Here is a 12,733-nt window from a genome sequence, read left to right on the forward strand (position 1 = left end):
CAAGCTTTCAAACGACACTTCCCCTTGAAAACCATTAGCATTCTGGGAAATGTAGTTATCAGCACAATGTCATGTTCCGTGAAAAACTATTTAGAAATGTAGCCTTAAAAAGTAGTCGATATACAGTAATAGGCTTACGTAGCATTAGATTAGTGCGGTGAAACTTGAGTTTTTTATTTATTTACAGCTGATATTGTTTTATCTATTATTTACAATGTTATATTTAGCCTTTATATTTATTTAGGAATGTTATATTTATTGATCATTGAATTAACAATTTTAAGCTATTTTACAACATTTAAATAGCCTAAACAAAACAATTACGAATGTCTGGTAGTATACTTTCATACACTGTAGCCTAAGTTTTTTTGTTGGATCTCAACCCACATATTCCATTTAAAGCTGAAAAGTGTGGTGTTGCAGAAACATTAATTTAATTATATCGGCCCAATATTTTATCAATAATTCCAATGACATCTAATTAGTTTGCTTCCATTCGTGACTCGTCTATAGGCTATACGAAATAAAAACAGTCAGGAGTTGCACATTATTGAAAGGTCTAATATGTAAATGCTCAGGCTATTTTATCAGAGCGCCATCATAAAAGTCTAGTGTAGGCCGGCGGTGTGGAGTTTAAGCACCATGGAGAACTCCCGTCTGGAAGGTTTGCGGGGAACGGAGGACCGTTGTGGGAAAGGGAATAGGCGAGCAAGATGACCGAAACAGACACTGTGGTTTCAAATTCTTAAGGTGGAATGTTCCCACCCCAGTACAACAATCAGAGAGACGCGGAATAAATTAAATTAAGAACTGGCTTCTGGTCAGAAGCAATAAAAATAGAAATTCCTGCTGCGCTTTCCGAATTCCGCGAGTGGTTGGAATTGTTGGACGGTAGTCCCCGGTCGGAGATCCGTTCGGTCCAAATAGACTTGTGTCTGACTGACTTGTGATGACAGTTTTGAGTTATTAGCCTATTGGCAATATGTACTTATTAATCGGTACTATAATATTGCATTTTGTGTTATAATATGGCACGTGGATGTAACTATAGCCTGAGACAGATGTAGAGAAGTAGCCGAGGCTATTCATTATTAATTTAACTTGCCTTTGTTACGTTCTGAACAAATGAATACATATCCCGAAATGCCTTGCAAAGTGAAATTGTGCTCATGTAGGCTACACGATAGGTCTTTAAATATTCCTTCCCAGTCGACTGTCCCACGACCCTCAAAAATCCGTTGTTTGTATTTTTTCCCCCAAAGGTTGACCTTCATTGGATTGGCTAGATCAGCTGTCAGTCAAATGTGTTCGTGCCTGTTAGGAGCAAAGAGTAAACAGTAGCATAGCACGAGCATGCATTCCATTTAGTCTAAATATAGCGGACACTGTGCAAAAGCCTTACCCACTAAGGATCTCAACAGACAGAACAGCCGCAAAGAAAGGACTTGTGTCTCACGCCTTTAAAAAAAAATGAGCGGATACGTTAAAGATACGAAATGGGAGAAATCCAAAATGCCTGCGCATCAAAGTAGATCCAGGACGAAGGACCGGACCAACGTGCTGAACAGACCGGAGTTCTTGTCACTGAACCAGCCCCTCAAGTGCAACGCAGAGGTCCGGTGTTCAGCTCGGCGGCCGGGCCAGATGAAGCACCAACAAAGCCAACAGCCCGAGTATTCACAAGTGCCCACCGAGGGGGGTAAGGACCGGCGTGAGTCTCTGAAATTGCCAGAGGAAGACTGCATACAGCTGAACCCCTCCTTCAAAGGGATAGCGATGAACTCCCTGTTGGCCATCGACCTATGTCTTTCCAAGCGGCTGGGAGTCTGCGCCTACACCTCGTCTTCATGGGGCAGTGTCCGCTCCATGGTCACCCTGCTTGCGCTAACGGGGCACGGAATCACGTGGATCTGCGGCACGCTTTTCTGTCTCACCAGGAGCAACACTTTGGCAGGACAAGAGGTCTTGGTCAATCTACTTCTCGGTAAATAGCCTTCCCTGTACCTAGCAAACTACACTAAAATGTGTTGATGACGTTACATTCTATGTTATACAGGCTATAACATATAATTTACACCTAGACTATTATTTATCTTATTATTAATATATTATTAATTCTGCGTTGGCAACATGCTTTACTGTTTATTTTAGCAAGGATCCCCCTAGCCAAAAGGCTAGCCTATAATTGAATTAGTCCTACCTTCCATTCGACCTGTCTATATAGGCCTACGCGAGTTTTAATTTTATGGAATAGTCTGCAACAAGTAGCTTGGTGCACCAGTGGTTGCTTGCATTTCATTTGACGGAGAAACAACAGACTGCTATAATGTGTAGTCTACCTCACTACACAATATAGTAGCGTGCTAGGAGGCCTGCTATCGATGTCCTCAACTAAATTCTAAACAAATATGGTGTCAACAACAGCAATTAACCTTCCCACCGCCAATAGGCTATTATCATTCATGTTGTAGGCCTATTGTGTGGCACTGTAAGTGCAGTGGTTTTCTAACGCCGAGTTCAAATGCCGATGAGCAAATCTGTAACCTGCTGCAGTTCACTTACAGTATTATGAAAATAGCACACAATTGAATCTTAATTTTGAGGCGATCATTTCCGCCGGTTATTTTTATCTGCTCTTGCACGTGGTATATGTAGGCTACCCTAGATTCTTTTAATGCATTTCGTTCAGGTAGACGCCGCTCCTTGAGATAGCCTACTTCGCTACAAAAGTGTCGGTGTGTTGGTTTTCTAACGCCGCTATAGTGACTGCCGAAGTTTCTGTGGCGCCCAACGGCTCTGTTAAAGCTAAAGGGAAAGATAGGAGACTTTCAATCGTTCACAGGTAAACCCCACCACCCACACACACTCGATAGCTAGTCCTCACAAGAATGAAAAAAAACAGCCTCTGTGAGGCGAATCCAGGTTGCCATGGAACCCAGCCAGTTGTGGAAGAAACGGCCATTAGTCACAGCGTGTGACTGTTGCTCCCCCGGTGGGGTGTCAGATACAAGATATTGAGGACGGCAGCATGGCTTCACGTCATTGTCTCTGCTCTCCTCATTTCCTGTCAGCTTGGAGCTGTGTCTTATTAATAGAGCAAGATGTTGTTCGACACCTCGTTTCCTCGTCTTTCTCTGTCTCTCTCATTCTCACTCTCTCCAAAGGTTAAAACAGGTCTTTGCTTCAGAGGTTGGTGGTTCTTCTTGTCTGTAAAATACCAAATGTTCTGAATGTGTGAATATATGAGTTGTTAGTAGGCCTATTAATGCCCCGAGTATCTAAAACAAAAGAGTATCACAGGTCAAAGGTCACTCTCTCTTGCCCCCTCTCTCTCCCTCTCTCACCCTTGCCCCCTCTCTCTCCACCTGTCACTCAGCTTTGACAGCAGTCTTGATCTGCACTATTTGCTGCAGGGAACTGGCGGAGGCATCAAACGATGCCTCTCAGCCCATTCTTCATTGTGTCCCGGGGTTGACCTCGCTCCACCCATCACCTCTTGACTTCTACAGAGGTGTGCAGAAGGAGCTGGCCCATCCGGATCTGAAGCTTGCACCCACACCATCCAGCCCTGCCTTGCAGAACTGCAAAGTATTGCATTAAACCCTACCTGCACCCTCCCAAAGATGCTCTGCTCATTACCTTACATTACAGTTATTTAGCTGAAGCTTTTATCCAAAGCGACTTAGACTAAGCAGTGGCCAATCTCTGTGGAGCAATGTGGGGATAAGGGCCTTGCTCAAGGACCCACAGCAGCACAGATCTTATAGTGGCTACACTGATGTTTGAACCACCAACCTTCTGGGTCCCGTTTCTCGGTTCACCTATTTGCCACCCATTTGTGAATGTGTCGCAGTCCTGTTTTACTGAAGCCGTTGGAGGAAATTCCAGCTGGTAGCAGGAAGTTCCACCACTCCCTGAGTGTTCTCCCCAAGGCCCTCTGAACATTCGCCTGAAACAGCCAATCGGAATTATTTTGTCTTCCACGCTTACGGGAATTGAGGACTCGTTCCAATCTCTTATTTTATCCGACCTTGTCTCCTCAGTCCTCGTCTGACCCGGAAATAGATCGAGGACCAAGTCTTTAAGGACATCCCAACCCTGACAGTTGAAGGAGTGAGGAGCTAGAAGCTCCTGTAGGATTCTTCACCTCTCCACATCTGCCACGTCTGTAATTGACATGTCTTCAAACAGGTGCTTGAAAGATCAAGGTCGTTCCATTTGGCTAACACACGTTTCCTTCACACGATTCCTCCATCCTCACGTCCGGTCCTTGTGTCCTCCATTTTGTGGAGCTAAGGAGTAAGGAGAAACAGGAGGAAACGATGCTAGGAGGTAAAATAAGTGATGGGAATGAGCCATTTGTAAAAGTTGGGCATTAGGAGCTGAGCACCAGATGCAGTAAATAGAGGGTTCATTCCAATCACTCATGTTCACTCCTTGCACCTCCTTTCCTTGTTCCTTACCCCTGCCCACACAGAGGATGTGAGGAAGAGATGCAAGGGAGAGATGCGAGGATGGAGGAATCGAGGCGACGTGTATCGGACAGGTTGCTCCTCCTTTCCCAGTCGAACGAAGCGATGTCAATTTCACGTGATAGATGTGGAGCGGTGGATAACGTAGCTAAACAACTCAAACGCTGCGCTCCCTTCTCCTCCCTGAAGCATCCCCCAGGAGCATCCTCACTCATTCGCTCCCCCGAGGAGCATTTAACAGATTGTGATGACCTTCTAGATGTCCAACCTCCATCAATTTCCGCATCACACGGACACAAGCAATAAGCGAACGGAATGAACCCAGAGTCTCCGTGACCTCCTCAGCACGACATTCCAGGATTGGAATGGGAAGTTTTGTTGATTTTTGTTGGACCTGAGGTCTATCCCAGTTCTTTTCACATTTGTTATCATCTTGACTGAATGGCATGAACTTCTCTGAGATTGAGCAGGTTGCAGTGAGTTTAGAAATGTGAAAGTTACCCTCAGCATACACGTCACCTTAGAGCAACATAGGCCGTGGTTACATCTCTGCGATAGACATGTGATTTATTCAATTTCATATGTGTTGCCCTTGACGATTGGACAAATCCAATATATAAGACACAATCTCAGATTTAAATGATCTTTTGCGTGTGCCATTCAGACACATTGGTGAAACATGGCATGCCATTGTAAGTGTGCAGGAGTCTCTAGATGCCAGAAGAAATTCAGTCTAAACACAGAATCAGATAGCAGCACATGAAAAATCTGATGTAAACAGACAGCCTCATATCATGTACAGATATCTCATTTTCTGACTGTATCAGATATGAGTGAACACAGGAGTACAGTGGGCCCTATTTACAGTATACTAAGACTGAAATAGAGCTCTTTGTCTGTGGGGCTTTTCAAAAATGAAAAGACAAAAATAAAATGATTTCTTTACATGTTTACTTTTCTTCAGGATTTATTAATGTGGCAGACACTATTACCCAAAGTCACTTTGAAAGGCATAATCATTTTTCAGAGCGTTGGCTTTAAAAAATGCATTTTCAGGAATATTTTATGGTGGTTTTACAATGCGTGGCTTTCATCATGCTTATGAAAAAGAATGGCTCTTGTCAGTAGATGGCCTTATGGAGATTCATCAGTGTGCGGGGTTTATCGTCTGGGGTTTATACACTGCAAAAAGTCTTATCAAGTATTTTAATCTACGAATGAGACTTTAATCTTATGTCTTCCTTTAGTGGAAAATATCTTACCACATTGTCTAATCTTGAAATGAGTCAAACTGTCTCGCCTCATTATCAATATTTTGGTCTTATTTAGCAAAGAACCAATAGAAATAAGATTTTAAATCTGAGATTAAAATACTTGACTTCTTTTTCAATGTTAGAATTTTTTTGCAGTGTAGTTAGCATTTGTGGATTTTAGCATTTGTGCTAAAGCTGTGTCTCTGATCAGGCCCCTGTTTGTGTGGCTGTTGTTTAAAAATACACCGCTGCGTGGATCTATCGCTCATCTGTCGCTCATCTGCGGCCTCAAGCAAAGTTGAGAGAAACATTAGGTTTTTGGAGAGAGGACCGGGGTGTAAACGACCTTATTTCTCAGGAAGGTTGGGTCCCTTTGTCTGCATGCAGGCTCCTGCAGTGATGTCTGTGTCCGGTTGACGCCCACGAGGGCCACCTGTGTCCTCCGGTGTCATCAGGTGTGACCCCTCTGATTTTAGAGTGACTTTGTCTTGTGGCTGCCCGAATTCTCTGTCCCAGAGGATGCTGGGACAGCTGGAGCGTTCGCCTTTCGTTTCAGCGAATGCAGAATGAGTACCAGTCTGTGCCATGTTTCAAAGCCTCCTTGACTTGCTTTTCTCCCAGTAGAGACAAATAATTCAGCTGGTGCTATTTTGGTGAGGCGTTGCATACCTTTTATTTTGTAGTTTTGAACAGGGGCAGGAGGTTTAGTTAGGCATGCAGCAGGGTTTATGGACCAGTGGACGGGGGGATTGAGTGGAGAGGCGCATATCTGTTGAAGATTGGCAGGCGCATGTGACTCACTCTTATAGACCAGTAGATGGATGGATAGAGGAGACGACGGGTGCTCTTTCACCCTGACTTGTGGGTTTTCGGGCTTATACCTCATTCCTATGTTATGACAAATGTATTTGTTATTAACTTAAAAATAGCTGGTGAGGTTAAGACTGGAATTCCAGTTGTAATGCACAGTGATGTAAACTGTTGCTAAGGCTGGGTGATGTGCCTCATTGTTTCCCTCAGTATCATTCTCTATGACAGTGCAGCTTCTGTGATCTTGTGTTCAGATGGAGTCGTGTGCGTTTCCCTGAAGTCGGGGTGTGAGGTGATGATATTTTATTGGAAGGGGAGGGGGTGGTGTGATACACTCATTGGCGACTCGAGCATTTTTGCTAATGAAGGGAAGAGCAGGGGTGTGAAACGGACAGTTTAATCAATTTGTCGTTTTACTGTGACAGGTTGTTGGTGTGCGTGCTTGTACGTGAGTGAGTGAGTGAGTGTGTGTGTGTGTGGGGGAGGGAGGGGGGGGGGGGGTGCTGTTCAGACTGCTGATGGGGAGGACCAGTGTGTGCCTCTGTTGAGGTGATGCGGTGTCTGAGTGACAGCATTGCTATCAGAATGATGTTTCTGAAAATTACGTATAAAATAGCTAAAGAATCGTTTTAATTCTCTGCATTTCTGACTCTTATGTTGAAATCAGTTTGTGTTCAAATCCAGAGTGCGTTTGTATTGAAAGACGCGTTTCTGAGCCGGTAATGTGGCGGTTTTTAAGATGCGTGTCTGCGCGAGCACTCCGCTGGGACGGCAGCGGGTGCTCATGAATTCTGAGCACACGCGTATTCTGCTGCGGAAGATCGCGTTTCGCTCGGTGAGCTCTGCACCGCACCGCCGGATCCCTCAACTCCTTCATCGCCCTGTCCTTGATGTCCGCCCGGAGACGGACCGTGACTGCGGCCCCGCCTTCTAGACATGAAGGGAAGCTAACCAATGTTTCTCTGATGACTCTGAAGCGGCCTTTCATAATATATGTCCAGCTCTATAATGGAATCAGCAGTGTGGTGTGTTATTAGCTCTATATAGTGCCCTATACACTGCTTACAAATCATTATGAGGCCTATGTGCACATCTACACATTCATCCATTTTATAAACTTTTATAAACCTACTTATTCCTGGTCAGGGTTGTGGGACTGGAGGTTAGTTTTGGGTGAGAGGCAGGAACACTTGGACAGCTTGCCAATCCATCGCAGGACATAAACACCATTCACTCACACTCTCATAGGTCATATGAGTCTGCAGTTAGCCAAGCATGCATGTCGTTAGACTGTGGGAGGAAACCGGAGTACCCGGAGGAAACAACGCAAACACGGGGAGAACATGCACACAAACTCCACACAGAGAGGCCCAAGGCGGGATTCAAACCCGGGATCTTCTTGCTGTGAGGCGACGGCAGGCTAATGCACCACCATGCTACCCCACATCTATACAGTGTTTTGTATAGTCATGTCTCATATCATTTTCATATCAAGCCTCGTGTGCACCCAGAACTATATTACTTCACAGCTCATTACATCACACTATTACATTTTCAGGCGGTTAACTTCCTCTGAGAGGGTAACGCACGGTAATTTAGAGTTCCATTTAATGCGCAGGCCAGGTGACATTTCCAGAATAATTCATTCCATAAAATACTAACACTAAAGGATGACGTACACGCACACCAGGTGAGTATGTGGGCTTATTGTACATACTCACTTAAAAAACACACCTTATTTGACCGAGGAAATCAAATGACGTGGTCTAATAATGTGAGAATGTGCTTTAATTGGTTTGTTCCATATTCCATATTGCGGAAAACTACATTTTCTTTACTATGTAGATTCTTTACTATGTAGAGTTGTAGGTGCTGTAAAGTGTCTAAATGCACAGTCCTCAAAGAAAGAAGCATTTAAACAAACCGCTTGGACTTTGTGGCATCACAACTACACGCTCATTTGCATGTGCCCGCCTTCAGCATGGCCAACTTTGTAGCCGGAACAAATCCATTTGCTCAGCACAGACAGAGCTCAGTTTGTTGCGGAGCTAGCCAGCCAATCAGAACAGAGGTTCAGTGATATTAATGAGCCTTAAAGACACAGTCACTAAAACCGCCTGTTCTTTGTAAAGCTTAAGAGATGTGCTGGAAGATGGACATGTACCTGGACAGAAACCGCTTTTGGTACTTAAAACCACACAAACATCTTCTTATGGATCTCAGGACCTAAAATAAAACACTGGAAAGGTGTGCAGCATGGGACCTTTAAGTGGTGAGTGACAACCCAGCCTGTGTAGGCCCTGTGTCTCTCCGTGACAGAGGTTGGCCTCATCCGATGAATTCAGTGTTGTTATGTAAACCATTCCCTCATCTTCCTTTAACTCTCCACCTCCTCCCTCCTTCCTCTACCTCTCCCCCCTCCCTTCTTCCTCTGTCTGTCCCCCCCCCCCCCCCCCCCCTCCCTCAGCTCTCATCCTGGACGTGATGACGGTGGCGGGCGTCCAGAAGCTGGTCAAGCGCAAAGGACCATGGGAGATGAGCCCCGGCTTCCTGGACTGCGTCGCCATGGACACCTACTCGTTCCCGGCGGCCCACGCCAGCCGCGCCGCCATGGTGACCAAGTTCCTGCTGTCGCACCTGGTGCTGGCGGTGCCGCTGCGCGTGCTCCTGGTGCTGTGGGCCGTGCTGGCGGGCCTGTCCCGGGTGCTGCTGGGAAGGCAGCACCTGAGCGACACGGCCTGCGGCTTCGCCCTGGGCCTGCTGCACTACAGCCTGGTGCAGCGCGTCTGGCTGTCGTCCACCTCCTGCCAGACGCTCATCTCCATAGGAACCCTGAGCTGGAGGCCCTTCTACTGAAGCGGGGCACGCCGCCCACTTCCTCTTATTCCGCGTTCCACTTCCTGTTTTCTGTCTCGCTTCCTGTGCCGCTCTGAGTCCGGGTCTGACTCGCAAGTTTCAAGACACCCTCCCAGCACTGCAAAAACTAAAAATATGTCTGTCTCAGTCCTGTGTTTGTGTCTTACGTTTAGACTTAAAATCTTTTTTTTATTCCTTTTTTGCTAAAACGTTGCCAATGAGGTGAGACCATTTGACTCACGATTTGCCGATGGGGTACGAAAAAATTAATTTGCCAAGCAAGCAGCATCTTAAAACTATCTGCTATTTTCGACTTGAGAGAAAAAGAATACGAAGTCTCCTCGCAAGATTAAAACACATTAAAACATTATTTTGTTCCCTGATATATTTCGTGCATACTGTACACACCCGTTTTGATCATGTTAAAGCTCATTAAATCGTCTGTATGCTCTGGGTTTCCCTCCTGGCTGACAGTGCAGATCTGCTGAGGTAGAGAGGAAACCTGCAGACTGCTGCTCTGTTCCTGACCTCTGTGCTTGTTTCAAACGTTTGATGCAAGTCTGCTGTTTTTTTTAACCCAGGCTTGACAGGTTTGGTATACTAGCTCTACTCTTACATGACAAATTGATGCGATCCGTGCTGAAAAAACAGCTCAAGCTTTGTTTTGAAACAGCTGGTAGCTGGTTGACCAGTTCAGCTCACATTGTTTGACCAGCTCAAGCTATTGAAACAGCTGGTTGACCAGCTACCAGCTCAGACAAGCTCCAGCACTTGCTTGTTGACCAGCTCATACCCAACAACACAAGCTTTATGGCCAGCTTGGTCATGCAGGTTGACCAGCTCATACCCAGCTAGACCAGCGTATGATTTGTTTGACCTGTTGGATTTTACAGCAGGAATGCTAGCCTTAGTTTTGCAGTCTCTGGGCAGGTGGAGTATGACCAGAAAAGGCTATGCTAACAGCTTGTAGCAGGTAGTTTCCCCTGTAAACAAGTGCTTGTGTGAACCAGAACAGATCTTTACCATCTGCTGCAGTAATAAAAACACATTTAGCCCAAGAATCAAGTGTCTACAGAGCAGGTAGAGAGCCAAAGAGTTAGGATTTTTTTCATTCCGGGTTATTTGACCATTTTTTCCTGAATCTTAAAAAGAAATATTGTGCTGTTTCAGCTTCATGCTGCAGTGAGTGTGAAGACCCTTCACCTATAGTGTGTGTATGTGTGTGTGTGTGTGCGTGTGCGTGTGTGTGTGTGTGTGTGTGTGCATATGTGCCAGTAATGCTTTATAAATGTCTTTTTGTTTTTTTCCAGCATTCAGAGGGGGGGGGTTAAATGAACAACAATGGAAACCTGAAATGTTCTGAAATATGCTGTAAAATCATAATAAAATACCTGCTGTTAGCATAGCTTAGCTCTGGTCATGTGACTGATTTAATGCCCCCCTCCGCTAAAAAGAACCAATCAGAAATTATCCTCTGTGATCTCAGCAGTAGATGACTCATGTCCTGGTTCGATAAAACATTTGGACCACATTTATTTGTTATTTCAGAATAATGTTGTCTTATTATGCTGGTCTTTTCTTTCACCATAGCCAGGGCAAATGTCCATTATTTTCTAAATTGATACTTGATGATAGTTTGATAGTTTGAACAGATGGAAGTGTAGGCATTCTGTCTGCACTGTTCCCGATTAGCATTGTGCTATACCTTTAGCTACCTGGCTGACATTGTAAATCAAATTTTTCTTTTCATATCCCAGTGTATTACACACAGTGTCTGTGTACTGTGTGTATTATCCTGATTCCCTGTAAAGTGACCTTGGGTGTCTTGAAAGGCGCTTTATAAATATAATGTATCATTATTATTATTATTTATGGCCAGACTATAGATTCCATTTATTATGGTCTTCCCTTTTTCTGAGGTCTGTAGGTTAAAGCCAAACCATAGACCCACACTGCTTACCTCTTCATCCGACCATTCTCTTGGACCGCGTTGCTGGGTGACAACCCTGGACGCAGCGGCTGATGTCGCACAGACCTGGGGTGTTGGGCTTGCGGAGGTTGACGTGTTTCCGACGTGGAGGAAGGTGTCATTTCCAAACGCTGAATTATTCAATGAGGCTCGTGTTATCGTTTTGATTTTTCTTCTTGTACATATTTTAATATTGTTGTGAAGATTTCTGCCTTAGCTCTTTGTCAGCTGAGGTAGGTTTTCTTACTGAGATTTTGACTTGGTAAGAATGTTCTAGACTGTTTGAACATTTTCACAGAAGATTTATTTAAAACAAGGGCAGAACGTTTTGTAAGATTTCTGAAAGTTTGTTTAAAATGAGCATGATTTTGTTGTATTTGTAAAGAGCTTGAACCTAATTTCTGAATGATGTAAAATATTTAACGGACCACAGATTTTCTTTTGTTTTATCTTGTTCATGAGAATGGGCTGGAGGACTTTTGATCTGTGGGACGTTTCTGTTTGAGTCTGTACTGTATTTGTGTGCTGTGCATGAACCATGGAGAAGTAAAAGGTTGCCACAGATTTGCGTGGTGATTGACCGTGAGGGTTTCGAAAAAGTAACAAAAAGTGCAACCTTAAAGAACAAATAATCTGTCTGTTTTTTATTCCAGTTCTTTTCCCCAGAATATTTTCAAATAGGTTTTTGATTATGAAACTACACAAATTAATTAATAATCCTGTTCACACGCACATACACATACTTATGCAAGAACACACAGACACACAAGTACACACACCATACACACATGCCCACACACACTTTAGCAATACGTTTATAGTTTGCTTGTTTCTTCCCAGGAAGGGCCAGTGCCAATGAAGGAAAATGGTGTCCTCAGTTTATTACATTACATTACATTACATTGCATTATTGGCATTTGGCAGACTCTTATCCAGAGCGACGTACAGTTGATTGGACTAAGCAGGAGACAATCCTCACCTGGAGCAATGCAGGGTTAAGGGCCTTGCTCAAGGGCCCAATGGCTGTGCAGATCTTATTGTGGCTACACTGGGATTAGACCTTGCGTGTCCCAGTCATTTACCTTAACCACTACGCTACAGGCCAACCTTCTTATTCTTGAGAAGGTATACATGCTGGAAGATCCACTTTGTATTTGCTGAGCCGTGACAAGTATAGTGTCTGGGACTATGGATGTTACCTTGATTCACATGATATAACATCTTTAACACCACTTTCCTGTAAATACTAGTAATACAACATTGCGTTCTCAACGAAGACATACTGTACCACATATAATGTAAGCTGACTAGGGCAACCCTTGAGAAATGCACATCAATTATTTACAAACCAGCTATGATGTGGTAAGTAAAGC

At 44.4% G+C, this 12,733-nt stretch overlaps 1 protein-coding gene across 2 annotated transcripts; it reads left to right on the forward strand.

Annotated features, from left to right (window-relative positions):
- Positions 1-1,138: 1,138 nt before the first annotated feature.
- Positions 1,139-11,913, forward strand: LOC133141847 (inactive phospholipid phosphatase 7). 2 transcript variants are annotated; one of them, XM_061262632.1, is made up of 2 exons: positions 1,139-1,984; positions 9,003-11,913. In XM_061262632.1, the coding sequence occupies exons 1-2, from the start codon at positions 1,471-1,473 to the stop codon at positions 9,389-9,391; spliced, it is 903 nt and encodes a 300-aa protein (XP_061118616.1). In that variant the 5' UTR covers positions 1,139-1,470; the 3' UTR covers positions 9,392-11,913. The 2 variants fall into 2 exon arrangements, with proteins under 2 accessions (XP_061118616.1, XP_061118617.1); XM_061262633.1 differs by lacking the exon at positions 9,003-11,913 and adding an exon at positions 8,668-8,803.
- Positions 11,914-12,733: the final 820 nt, after the last annotated feature.

The sequence above is a fragment of the Conger conger genome, chromosome 12, assembly GCF_963514075.1.
Source record: "Conger conger chromosome 12, fConCon1.1, whole genome shotgun sequence".
NCBI classification, from domain to species: domain Eukaryota; kingdom Metazoa; phylum Chordata; class Actinopteri; order Anguilliformes; family Congridae; genus Conger; species Conger conger.

Coding starts and splice junctions, on each gene's coding strand:
- LOC133141847 (XM_061262632.1), top strand. CDS start 1,471: ATGAGCGGATACGTTAAAGATACGAAATGGGAGAAATCCAAAATGCCT. Junction 1,985..9,002: donor CTTGGTCAATCTACTTCTCG/GTAAATAGCCTT, acceptor CCCCTCCCTCAG/CTCTCATCCTGGACGTGATG.